General features: G+C 40.9%; 1 protein-coding gene and 1 long non-coding RNA gene across 2 annotated transcripts; one reads left to right on the forward strand and one right to left on the reverse strand.

Moving 5' to 3' along the window:
- Positions 1-20: 20 nt before the first annotated feature.
- LOC139024097 (uncharacterized) lies at positions 21-5,680 on the forward strand. The gene is made up of 2 exons (XR_011475324.1): positions 21-204; positions 4,507-5,680. It is a non-coding gene; the product is annotated as an uncharacterized lncRNA (long non-coding RNA).
- LOC112069393 (prostaglandin E2 receptor EP1 subtype) lies at positions 3,545-13,532 on the reverse strand. The gene is made up of 3 exons (XM_024136722.2): positions 13,240-13,532; positions 7,544-8,460; positions 3,545-4,747 (listed from the first exon to the last, which is right to left on the reverse strand). The coding sequence occupies exons 2-3, from the start codon at positions 8,414-8,416 to the stop codon at positions 4,475-4,477; spliced, it is 1,146 nt and encodes a 381-aa protein (XP_023992490.1). The 5' UTR covers positions 8,417-8,460; positions 13,240-13,532; the 3' UTR covers positions 3,545-4,474.
- Between the last annotated feature and the right edge of the window lie 298 nt (positions 13,533-13,830).

The following is a 13,830-nucleotide window of genomic DNA, read 5'->3' on the forward strand; positions in this document are numbered from 1 at the left end:
TGGCATGGATCAGAAAACCATTCAGTATCTGGTGTGACAACCATTTGGCTCATGCATAGAGTTGATCATGCTGTTGATTGTGGCCTGTGGAATGTTGTCCCTCTCCTCTTCAATGGCTGTGAGAAGTTGCTGGAAATTGGCGGGAACTGGAATACGCTGTCGTACACGTCGATCCAGAGCATCTTTCAACATGCTCAATGTCTGGTGAGTATGCAGGCGAACTGGGAAATTTGCAGCTTCCAGGAATTGTGTACAGATCCTTCCGACATGGGGCTGTGCATTATCATGTTGAAACATGAGATGATGGCGGCGGACGAATGGCATGTCATACTGCTTTAATGTTTACGTACTGCTTTACTCATTTCATATGTATTTACTGTATTCTATTCTACCGTATTTTAGGCAATACCACTCCGACATTGCTAGTCCTAATATTTATATATTTCTTAACTCCATTCTTTTACTTTAGATTTGTGTGTATTGTTGTGAATTGTTAGATAACACAAGCATTTCGCTACACCCGCAATAACATCTGATACATATGTGTATGTGACCAATGCAATTTGATTTGATGACAATGGACCTCAGGATCTTGTCACGGTATCTCTGTGCAAATTGCCATCGATAAAATGCAATTGTGTTGGTTGTCCGTAGCTTATGCCTGCCCATAATATAACACCAGCGCTAACATTGGGCACTCTGTTCACAGCATTGAGATTAGCAAACCGCTCGCCCACACGACGCCAAACATGTGGTCTGCGGTTGTGAGGCCAGTTGGACATCCTGCCAAATTCTCTAAAATGAAGTTGGAGGCGGCTGGCTATGGTAGAGAAATAAATATGACATTTTCTGGCAACAGCTCTGGTGGACATTCCTGCAGTCAGCATGCCAACTGCATGCTTCCTCAAATCTTGAGATATCTGTGGCATTGTGTTGTGTTACAAAACTGCACGTTTTAGAGAGGCCTTTTATTGTCCCCAGCACACGTGTAATGATCATGCTATTTAATCAGCTTCTTGATTTTCCAGACCTGTTAGGTGGATGTATTATCTTGGCGAAAGAGAAACACTCACTAACAGGCATGTAAACAAATTTGTGCACAAAATTTGAAAGAAATAAGCCTTTTGTGCATATGGAACATTTCTGTGATCTTTTATTTCCGCTTATGAAACATGGGACCAACACTTTACATGTTGCGTTTATATTTTTGTTCATTATATTTGTGTTTCTAAAATATTTACTGTTTATGTTTGAATGCAGTGGCTACGTGTTCTTTATTTTCTTTCATGAAGAAGCATTGTTTGTAATTGTTTTTGTCATTTTTGTGTAACTGTCAGCAACAAATCTAATCCTGTGAAAGCACTGTTGCACTTTAGACACGAGCAAAGATCTAACACGGAACCAAAACGGCTGCGCACGTGCACCATCGTGCATACATTTATTTTGTCCCCCTACACCAGGGGTCGGGAACCTATGGCTCCCGAGCCAGGTGTGGCTCTTTTGATGATTGCATCTGGCTCGCAGATAAAACAAAATATTCTCACTTTTTTTTTATTTTTWWTTTTTTAAATAAAATGTATCCCCTTTTCTCCCCAATTTTCGTGGTATCCAATCGCTAGTAATTACTATCTTGTCTCATCGCTACAACTCCTTGTTTTAATCCATCCATCGATTTTTCACTGCTCATGTCCTGTTCAGGGCTGCAGGAGCAATTGTCCATTATTTTAATTAAATGATACTGGCCTACGTTGGCCGTTGCTAGGTAAAACAGGTAAACGCCTCCTTTTGAATCATGTCTGCTCGTCTTTAGCTCAAAGCTAACCCTTCGACGAAGAAGATGCGAAATAAGAGATGATGAGTATCGGCATTTCATGGACAATGGACCGAAAGATTTCGCCTTTGGGAGAGAGCAGGTCTGCGGTGTGTCTAATTTGCAATGGACAAAATTACATCGATGAAACGGTCGAATGTAGCGGCACTTCGACTTGATTTGGAGATTTGAATATGACACAACGACAAACAGCCGGACTTGGCGTCGATGAGGATCTAGACAGCATGTTGACAGGTAAAAAACTTCATTAGCGAGACTGGTCTGTGGCAGTTCTAACGATTTTCTTCAAATATGCTTGCAGAACGTCCGCTCTTTCCTGCTCATCTATATTCACACCTAACACGTTCACTGTCACAGCGTCGTGAGTCTAGATTTTTCACGCTGTATTGCACCTATGATGGACGCCCACCGCTGGTGCAGTGTCTTTACGATCTACGTAAGCATGTGAACGACAGGGTTACATCTCACATCTTAAAAACAATCAAGTCCCCACATCACTAATCGAGACTCACTTTAAGCGCAGATTCGCAATGCCAGAGCGACCTCACACGACATTAGTCCGATCGATTTAAGACTGGGTTTGTAGTATATTATCTACCAGTAACCAAATCTAATTAGACTAAATAAAAATGTACCAAGCACGTTATGTTGCAAATTCCAATGCCAGCACCAGACAGTTCGCATAATGGTAGAGTATTGTATTCAACTATATCATTAATTGTATATAAGAATAAATTCAGAAGCTTATTATACTGACATTTAGTTGAATTCACTTTTAAAATATATATATTGGCCTCACTGAATAAATTTCCAAATTTTTTGCTTTCATGGCTCTCTTAGTCAAAAAGGTTCCCGACCCCTGCCCTACACCAAACGCGATCACGACACGCAGGTTAAAATATCAAAACAACTCTGAACCAATGACATGAATTTGGGGACAGATCGAAAAGCATAAACATTTATGGCAATTAGCTTGCACTTGCTAGCTAATTTGGTCCTATTTAGCTAGCTTGCTGTTGCTAGCTAATTTGTCCTGGGATATAAACATTGAGTTGTTATTTTACCTGAAATGCACAAGGTCCTCTACTCCGACAACTAATCCACACATAAAAACGGTCAACCGAATCATTTCTAGTCATCTCTAGTCATCTCTCCTAAATTCATTTTGCAACGCTCGCGTCAGGGTATAAGACTCCATTTGTGTACTTGTGTCATTGTCTTTTGTACTGTTACCTACTACTATACAAGCAAACCTAAATTCATAGAATTCCATAAACTCCAGAGAAAATTAATGTAATTGTAAGGCGTTGTGTGTATTGCAGGACATTATTTGTGGTAGTTCATCAATATGAGCCATTACAGACCACTTTACTCAGTAATAATTGACATTCATTACAACCATTGCAATTGATGGAGAAATTAAAACTTGTATCAATTCATACCTATACTGAGATAATTTCTGTTCTACTTCCCCTGTCAGAGGACATTTTCCACACCTCTGTTCTCTCCTGGGATTAGCACCATAGTGCTATGACCCTGACAGGCCATTTTGTGGTTTATTTTATTTTTATTTAACTAGGCAAGTCTGTTAAGAACAAATTATTATTTACAATGACGGCCTATCAAAAGGCAAAAGACCTCCTGCGGGGACGGGGGCTTGGATACTTTTTTTAAAAGAAAAATAAAATCATATATGTTTTTCAGTAAAAAAGGTTAACCGGCAATTTAAACTTTATTAAACAACATTAAATTCTATAGCTTTTGCAACACTTAGCTTAATTTAGGTCCCCAGACAATTGGGGAAACAATATAAGCAATAAATACACACACACAATTCACACGTCAATAGCATTACAAGTTTGACACATACTATATGTCTTTCACATCTTCAAGCACAGGTAAAAGCACAGCCTTTACTTTGCTTTGGCATAGTGCCACTGACTTCATGACGTGTCAAAGTGCACTTTGACATTTCCACAAACAAACAAAGTATGAACTCCAAAAAACACTGACAGTAACACACACACACACACATGTATATATAATTTGAGATGTTTGTTGTTGATATCTTATAGGCAGCTTCCTTTCATGTACTGTTATGTACACAGAGAAAGACTCATGTTGCGTGACCTATTAGACACTTACAACAAACCTTTCTCCTTGGGCAGAATTATCTGTGCTATGTCTCCAGTATCCAGGTGAGGCATACTGTCCTTACTTGGTCAGATTTTTTTGTTATAAATCCATTTATGACATTTAATTTGTTTGAGTATAGTCTGGCTTGGCTGTTTCCCATAAAATGATGAGACTTCTCCACACAGCAGTCAAAAGCAGGTCTTACTGGCCAATCAAATCAATCTGAAAGAGATCCAAGATCTGGAGGATGATGATTTCAATCCCAAACCCCATAGACTTTCACAGTCAGGCAGACCCACACAGTTCTCAATAAAGGAATATATGTCTTATAGGCAATAGGTATTTCCTTTTGTGTGATACACCAACACTGCTGTTAGATCCTACTGCTGGATGTTCAGTCTTCTCCTCAATCCAGCATGTTGAGTTGGGTGGTAAATAAAGCACCAAGAACAACAAAGGACCATGATAAGATGCCAGTCTCTTTCTGTCTGTGTCTTTTCTTCTCCCTCAGATCCTGTTGACAGTGTTTATTTTCTCAGAGTTCTGGAAGGAGCTGATGTCCCAATGGCGGAAGGTGCTGTTCTTGAAGCTGGCCCGGCTCTTGGTGATGCGATAGATCTTCCTCAGCACGGCCCGGCGCAGCAAGATGTAGACCCAGGGGTCCAGGATCTGGTTCCAGGAGGCCAGCCGGACGCCCATCACCATCAACCTCCTGTATGTGTCCTGGTCATTGCCTATGGAACCACTATAGGACCGTGTGACTGACATCAGGCCAAAGATCTGCAAGTAACACAGATACCTAGGTTAGTTTTACAGTGGTTGTGCAGGATATAGATATGTTCAGCTGGTGTATATATATTTGCATCAATCTGCATACACTACTAGTAATTTATCTACATTACCTGACACTGTAGATTGCCACATGTTAAAAAAATTAATAAATGGAGCAGTCAAAATGCATCTTCACAACGTCTTCCTATGAATAGCTTTACTGATGTTAGAAATCACAGGCTCAAAATTGTAGCCTGATAAATCTTATTTACATTTTTTATAACAATTGGCCACAGCTTATTAAGAGATTTTAAGCACAAACAATGCCTCTGTAATGGTTCTTACATCTCCCCAACAGTAATAAATGTATGCTAAGCTGTTCCTATTTAGTTCACACATCAGTAATTATATTTGGGCCCAACTTTTGTGCAGTATTGTGCAAATCAACAGGTCAACTACTGACATTAATTAGCTTAACGTCTTCCAGGTGAGAAAACCATTAATAGACATTTTTAATGCACATAACATGCTTCTACACCTGCATTGCTTGCTGTTTGGGGTTTTAGGCTGGGTTTCTGTACAGCACTTTGAGATATCAGCTGATGTAAGAAGGGCTTTATAAATACATTTGATTTGACATAATGTTCTAAATAAAGAACAATGCATACTTTTTGGGAGGAGGAACAGGAGGGGGGGTGGGGGGTGCTCAAGGCTACTCTTAAGTTTTAACAGACCTAGTGATGACAAGTAACAGGCCGCCATAATTTGAAGCATGGTTTATAGTCTGTCCTCTTTCACTTCTCACAGTATGTGTCAAAATGAATGGTTACTTTTAAATTGGACCTGAATAATTGATATGACATATTAACAGTTTATACAAAATTCTTAGTATTGTAATTGTAAAAAAAAATATCCTTGATTTWAAAAATCATCAAACCATCATCATGTGTTTGTATGAAATTATTTTAGCTCTGGCTAATATTCCTCTTTCCCAGAAGACTGGAAAAGGAGAGAAGCTGTAACATTTTCAATGTCACCCAATCTGAAATCTGTTATTCAAGCCCTTCATAATGGCATTCCCTTAAATAATTTATAATTTATTCCATCTAGTCAATGCAAGGGTCCACCATGACTATTCATTTATACCCTTGGTGCAGTGCACCATGTCTATCCATCTGTTTTAGGTGCAGTATTCTGAATCATAGTGTTTATGACTGGGAACTGGAAAGTGTCTATTTCAGAAGGTGTACAAAAAGAGGATGAAATATTACTGGATTGTTAGCAGAGATTTTCTATATTATTTCAGGCCTTTGAGTTTATGGGGCAGAATATCTTGGAGATAAATTACTTTTGTTAGCTGAGCATTTTTACAATATTATGTTATGCTTTTACCACCCTGCATCTCACGACTGGTTTGTCTCTGAAGCTTAACAGGGTGGGTCGGTCCTGGTTGGCCCTGGATGGGCGACCAGATGCTCTGGAATCCCAGGGCAGTGATTGGGGACATTTCCCTGTGCAGGGTGCCGTCTTTTGGGTGAGACGTTAAACAGGTGTCCCGACTCTCTGTGGTCACTAAAGATCCCAATGCACTTATCTTAAGAGTAGTGGTGTTAACCTCGGTGTCCTGGCTACATTTCCAATCTGGCCCTCATACCATAATGGTCAAGTAATCATCCCCAGCTTCCAATTGGCTCATTCATCCCCCCCTCTTCTCACCTGTAACTTTTCCCACAGGCTCTATTCAATCTGTATTGCTGAAGCGCAATAGAAATGTAAATGTAACACACATGAAAAATTACTACAGTTTACTATAGAATTCTATAGTAAACTGTAGTATACTGTTGAATACTATACTACACATGGTAGTATCCCTCAATCATGTGTAGTACTTACTATAGAATGTTGTAGTATACTGTAGAATACTACAGTTAATATTACAGTATGATCCGCAAAAGAACATTGTAGTAAATACTACAGTAATGTCCGCAAAAACACTACAGTCCGCACAAACACAAACCTTTTTTACTATAGTAAAGATGACAGTATTTAAATTTGCATATACCCTGCCCATTCCCCTCCCCCATATCCCAATTTGTGCCACCCATAAGTGAGAAACCTACATGCCAAGTATAGAAGATATTATGTAATAGAAAATAGCAGAAGTGTTGAATTATTTGTTAAGATTTCAGGCTGGCTGATTGACTTACAGGTTATTGAATTTGTGCTCATTTAGTAGGTTTCATGAAGGAGAAAGCCTCTACTTCAATGTCAAAGATAATAAAACAAAAACACCATAGTAAGTACTACATGAATGTCTTGCAAAGCACTACAGTGAATACTACAGTGAATACTATAGTATTTAAACCAGGGCTCTCCAACCCAGCTCCTGGAGAGCGACACTCCCGTAGGTTTTCACTCCAACACCAGTTGTAACTAACCTGATTCAGTTTATCAACCAGATACTTATTAGAATCAGGTGCGCTAGATTGGGATTTGGAGCAAAAACCTACAAGAAGGCAGCTTTCCAGGAACAGTGTTGGGAGAGCCCTGATTTATACCATAGTATACTAGTCTTTTTTCATGTGGGATTTCCCGATTGAGCAGACGTACGAAGTGTTTACCGTGGATGCAGTAGCAGCTAACGTGGGAGCATTGCCTTTCAATCACGCTGTAGCGCTGAATTTCCATGATAAGGATTGAAAAGAGACCTTAATTCCCGAATGGAACACAATAAAGATAGTTTTGACCCCTACCCTAATTCATGCAGAATTGTAAGCTTCAGTGAACTGAACTTTTCCAACTCACCAGCAGGGGGCTCCAGCAGATGCAAGAAGTGATCATAATGCCCACCAGCTGGGCCACCATCTCAATGTCATGGGACTTGGCTGAGCGACGGTAGCAGGTCTTACACTTCTTACGCAGTCTGGCAAGCACCAGCGTGACCCCACTGATGGTATTACACACCAGGGCCACAGTCAGAGAGGCCAGGCCCAGTCCAGAGAACAGCATGACAAAGGCCACGTCCGTCTCCCGAGTCTCTCCCAGGACCCTGATGAAGCACCAGGTCCAGGGGTACTGGTAGGTGTAGGCCCCCAGCCTGAAGAAGGGCAGGAAGGCCACACACAGAGCCAGCAGCCAGATGAGAGCTAGTGCCATCTTGGTGCGAGCCGTGGTGACCAGTGAGGCATGGAGCAGGGGCTGTGTGACACCCAGGCAGCGCTCAGCAGCCATGGCACAGCCCAGGAACAATGGRCACAAGCCGAAGAACACCATGCTACCCCCTAGGAACTGGCAGGGGGCATCGGTGGCAGCGCGAGCTAAGGGCCCAGTCGCAGCCCCAGCTGAGTACAGCCTCAACACCAGGGCACCGGGGATGATGTGGCCGGCAAAGTCTGTGGCCACCAGGGAACTGGCGAAGAGCAGGAAGGTGGCCTTGGAGCGGCGGCGCAGACGGGCGTAGGCTTTCGCCAGGATGACCAGGGCCACGATGTTGGACAGGATGCCCAGGGTCATAGAGAGGCCAGCTGCAGTGGGGTTACTGGGGGGAGACATGGGCCTCTCTGTGGTGATGTTTGCCCTCCAGGCCATGGCCGGCACCCCCTCCACCCCCCAGGTCTGGTTGGGGAGGAGATTGGGGGCAGCCAGGCCTGAGGAGTTGTAGTGCTGCATGGCCAACATCACTGGCCTCAGGTAGTCATCGGGGTCCTCAGAATGAGAGGGCACTGAAAATAGGAAAGGTGTTATGATTAATATACTGACCAGTTGACCTGGAAGAACTCCTAACCTCACTAATATATAGTACTATCATAACCAAACTTAACCAATAGCCTATGATACATAGAATAAATACAAAGTTTACTGGTGAAATGAAAACTCATTCAGTATTCTGTTATAACCTAACAACAATAAATATTATCCTGCATTATGTAAAGATTTTTTTTCTGTCATAAACCAGGTTTCCATCCAACCTTATTATGCAAGAAAAGTACAGTGCATTCGGAAAATATTCAGACCCCTTGACTTTTCCCACATTTTGTTACGTTACAGCCTTATTCTAAAATTGATTAAATACAACATTTTCCACATCAATCTATAAACAATACCTCATAATGACAAAGCAATTTTTGCTAATTTATAAAAAACAAAAAACAGAAATACCTTATTTACGTAAGTATTCAGACCCTTTGCTATGAGACTCAAAATTGAGCTCAGGTGCACCCTGTTTTCATTGATCATCCTTGAGATGTTTCTACAACTTCATTGGACATGATTTGGAAAGGCACAAACATCCCCTGTCAGAGAAAAAAACAAGCCATGAGGTCGAAGAAATTGTTCGTAGAGCTCCGAGACAGGATTGTGTCGAGGCACAGATCTGGGGAAGGGTACCAAAAAAAATGATTTCTGTATTATTGAAGGTCCCCAAGAATACAGTGGCCTCCATCATTCTAAAATGAAAGAAGCTTGGAACCACCAAGACTATTCCTAGAGCTGGCCGCCCAGCCAAACTGAGCAATAGAGGGAGAAGAGCTTGGTCAGGGAGGTGACCAAGAACTCGATGGTCACTCTGATCCTCTCTGGAGATGGGAGAACCTTCCAGAAGGACAACCATCACTGCAGCACTCCACCAATCTGGTCTTTATGGTAGAGTGGCCAGACGGAAGTCACTCCTGAGTAAAAGGCACTTGACAGCCCGCTTGGAGACCATGAGAAACAAGATTATCTGGTCTGATGTAACCAAGTTTGAACCCTTTGGCCTGAATACCAAGCGTCTGGAGGAAACCTGGCTCCAGCCCTACGGTGAACATGGTGGTGGCAGCATCATGATGTGGGGATGTTTTTCAGTGGCAGGGACTGGGAGACTAGTCAGGATCAAGGTAAAGATGAACGGAGCAAAGTACAGAGAGATCTTTGATGAAAACCTGCTTCAGAGCGCTTAGGACCTCAAACTGGGGCAAAGGTTCACCTTCCAGCAGGACAATGAACCTAAGCACACAGCTAAGACAACACAGGAGTGGCTTCAGGACAAGTCTCTGAATGTCACTGAGGGTCTTAACTTCTTCGGAATAGGGGGCAGTATTCGGAGGTGCCCAAAGTAAACTGCCTGTTACTCAGGCCCAGAAGCTAGGATATGCATATGTTGGTAGTATTGTATAGAAAACACTCTGAAGTTTCTAAAACTGTTACAATAATGGCTGAGAGTATAACAGAACTGATTTTCCAGGCGAAAATCTGAGGAGAATCCATACGGATTTTTTTATTTTGTTGAGGTCACAGCCCATTCAAATCCTTGTTTCTGGGAGATTCAAAGGAATACCTCCCAGATTGCAATTCCTATGGCTTCCACTAGATATCAACAGTCTTTAGAAAGGATTCCAGGCTTGTTTTTTGAAAAATTAGATAGAATTTGTAGTTTTTATAGGTGGCTCTCATTTTGACTGTAGTGTTCCACACTTCGTTATTTATCTCTGGTATTAAACACACTATTCTACGTCTTAAATGTTATCATTTATTTACATATTAGGGTACCTGAGGATTGATTAGAAACGTTGTTTGACTTGTTTGGACTTTTGGGAACTTTTGGGATTCCCTTGTATGCATTTTGAACGAGGGGAACAGGTGGATTACTGAATCAAGCGCGCCAACTAAACTTACTTTTTTAGGATATAAAGAAGGACTTTATCGAACAAAACAACCATTTGTTATGTAGCTGGGACCCTTAGGATTGCAAACAGAGGAAGATCTTCAAAGGTAAATTATTTATTTTATCGCTATTTCTGACTTTCGGGAAAATGTTTTTAATGCTTTTGTACGCGGGGCACTGTCCTCAGATAATCGCATGGTATGCTTTCGCCGTAAAGCCTTTTTGAAATCTGACAAAGCGGCTTGATTAACAAGAAGTTGAGCTTTTAAATTATGTATGACACTTGTATTTTCATGAATGTTTAATATTGCGGCTTTTTTATTTTGAATTTCGCGCTCTGCAATTTCACCAGATGTTGTGGAGGTGGGGCGCTACCGGCATGTCTAGCCCAAAGAGATTTTAATACTTATGTAAATGTAATATTTCCCCTTTCACTTTTTAATTTTTTAAAAATAAATTTGCAACAATTTCTAAAAACCTGTTTTTGCTTTGTCTCTATGTGGTATTGTGTGTAGATTGATGAGGGGGGGAAACGATTTAATCCATTTTAGAATAAGGCTGTAATGAAACAAAATTTGAAAAARGTCAAGGGGTCTGTCTGAATACTTTCCGAATGCACTGTATATGTTGGATAAAAAATGTCATGACAGGCCSGATGGCTTAAAATGTGTCATAAAATGTCCAAATGTGGACACAAAAAAAAAGCGAGATAAATTGGTAACTTTTTGAGTTGGTGACGTTAATTATGCAAGAAATGTCTGTGTAAACGCTTTTATGCGCAAATATTGATAAAATAACCATCATATCGAAATAAACTTGGAGGTACCGATGACATGGTGTGATGTCTTTCCACTAGGAATCGGGTTGGGAAAGCATGCAGTTTATTAGGCAACAGATGATGAACTTCACATRGTGGTGAAAGTGGAAGGTGATGAGCTTGATGTTCCTTTCCAATAAATATCGATAGTCTTATTCTGGTGACATGATGATCGTGCTTGGCTACCATTTGACAAATAAAAATAATCTCGCTCTTCTCCATAAATAATTGCATCATGTAGGTARTCTACCCGGACTGTAGGTCTATCTGGGAGCTGTTCGCTAGAGCGCACATACCAAGACAAGGCACATTCGCTATATAMATTTTTTGTTGTTGTGGGGGGACAAAACCACCAGTAGAGTTGAAAATGCGATGGAAACACATTTAGCTTGTATTTTATATTTTGGTAAATGGGTGTTTAACCGCAAAAGTTGTTTTAATGTGCACTACGTCATCACGCACAGCTTTTTTCGCAACAAATTCATTTTATGGAAACATCTCTGGTGGGAAAATGCGCATAGGCTATTGTTTTTATTCGGATATTAGAATATTCTGTTGCCAATTGTCGTGAATTGAATGGAAACCTAGCTAGTGTCCTATAAAAAGCCTATTGTAGACAAATGCCAAACAGTGTCCCTCTCATGGTACTCCGCAAACTGAGAATGCAGGACAAGTCAAGACAGTTCTTGTGAAAGGTGCTCCTTCAAAACTTGACCGTGTCTGACAGTGACATAGCACACGTTCTGTGAAAGGTGCTCTATCATGATAGCAGACCCATAGGCGTAGTCCCTATGCAGTAGCTACACGATGCCAATCAAATCACTTTTTTCCTTCTTCTTCACACCCTTCAATGCAGAATAACAGAACAGAGTCACAATACTTCTTCCAAAATGAGGTATACATAAAATCCTATACTGTGCCTAGTCTGTATAATGTGTGTTCTCATGAGTTACTCAGAATCGATCTAGCAATGATTTCGGATTGATTTGTAGCAGAGATACCTTACCATTGTTAATGAGAAACACACACACAAGGGGAATATCCCTGCCTTGCCAAACATGACATAGGCTACATCCAGTTTTGTAGGGTGCTTTTGTAGTCCTTGTTCCGTTGGCTTTTCTAATCTAAAACAAAAATGTCTAACAAAGGGTGCGTTTGTAAATTCACTCTGTCTATCTACTCCGATTTCAGAGCCCTCTCGTCTGTGTGCCAGAGCACAGAATAACTGATTAATTTACAAACGTGCAACACCCGTTGAATATGACCGGTGTCAGTAAACGTCGGGAAAAAAATACGTTATTAAATGTTGCAAGCAGCACAGTTGCAGTCACTAACGCTCCAGATAACATGAAAACAGGCTAATCAACTCTGCTAGGGCGAGTAAAATGGTAAGAGTGAGGTGTTCTCTCATTTTGTCTGGAAGTAGCAAGCAAGCTAGCCAACTTTAGCCAGTTAGCTTTGGTGCTTGACTGCTGTCGTGAGGTCAGAACGCTCGGATCAACCCTACTCCTCCGCCAGAGCGTCCAGTGTGCGCTCTGAACACTCCGAGAGCGAAGCCTCTGAATTTATGAACAGACAATCTGACAACGCTCTGAATTTACTCCACTCTGACACACTGGAGGCAATTTACGAACGCACCCAAAGACATTGATGAATGAGAGAGTTGAAAACAATTTCAGGTTTAAAATCGAAATGAAATCATACTAATTCAGCCCAATACATGTGCACTCATTATTGGTAAAACAAAAAACATGTATGGTTCTTCTAAAAAAGACTTATTAAAATGAACAGTGTATGTAACGACTAATTACATGGAGTGTAACGTTTGACCAGGCAACCAATTATTTCCCCCTACTTTCACCCATTTTGTAAAAAAATACTAATAGTTGTTCACTGTAAATTTCCTGAATGATTTACCATGTCCAAATTAAAAGGGATCTGTGTGCATTGTCAAAACAGTTATTATTTATGTTCATAGCTAGTTCAGCAGCATAGGCTACAAGAAGATCATTAATGGTGTGAAATAAGTAATAATGATATTACCTGACCAAACAGTGAATCCATAGAAACAAATGAAGATGTATTCCTTTTGTTTTCAGATGTTAAATAATTTCACTGTGAACCATGCCATTCAAAAGTTCCTTAAACTCAGGGATTCATCCACGAGAATGTTACTTATTATCAACAATGGTTCACCTGAGCTGATAGTGAAGTCATGTATCCCGAGGAGTGCCTCATTCTCTCCTAAAGAAAACAAAGCGAGCAACCGCACGAGAAGTCCGTCACCAAGATCAAGACCCAGTCTCCAAAAGGTTGCACAGCCAACCATTTACTATTCAACGTTTGTTTCGTTGCTCARCCTTCTTTATAGACTTGAACCGCGYCGACGCAGCCCCGGGGCGTCTTGAGTCCGCGAGAGGAATGCATGTATCCTTATTACAGAAGTTCAGTGAAAGGGAACTGGGAGTCCTACCCAATAAATTGGAAACTAATTAGGTATTCTATAAATGCAGCAATTTTATTTAACAACCAACTTTACACGTTGACATGTAACTAACTATAACATCCTAAGATCAAGTAATGTAGCCTAATGTCAAAGTACAGTATCTTACAGTGTTCAAACAAAACAGATGG

This window comes from Salvelinus sp. IW2-2015, unplaced genomic scaffold (assembly GCF_002910315.2).
Source record: "Salvelinus sp. IW2-2015 unplaced genomic scaffold, ASM291031v2 Un_scaffold998, whole genome shotgun sequence".
Taxonomy (NCBI): domain Eukaryota; kingdom Metazoa; phylum Chordata; class Actinopteri; order Salmoniformes; family Salmonidae; genus Salvelinus; species Salvelinus sp. IW2-2015.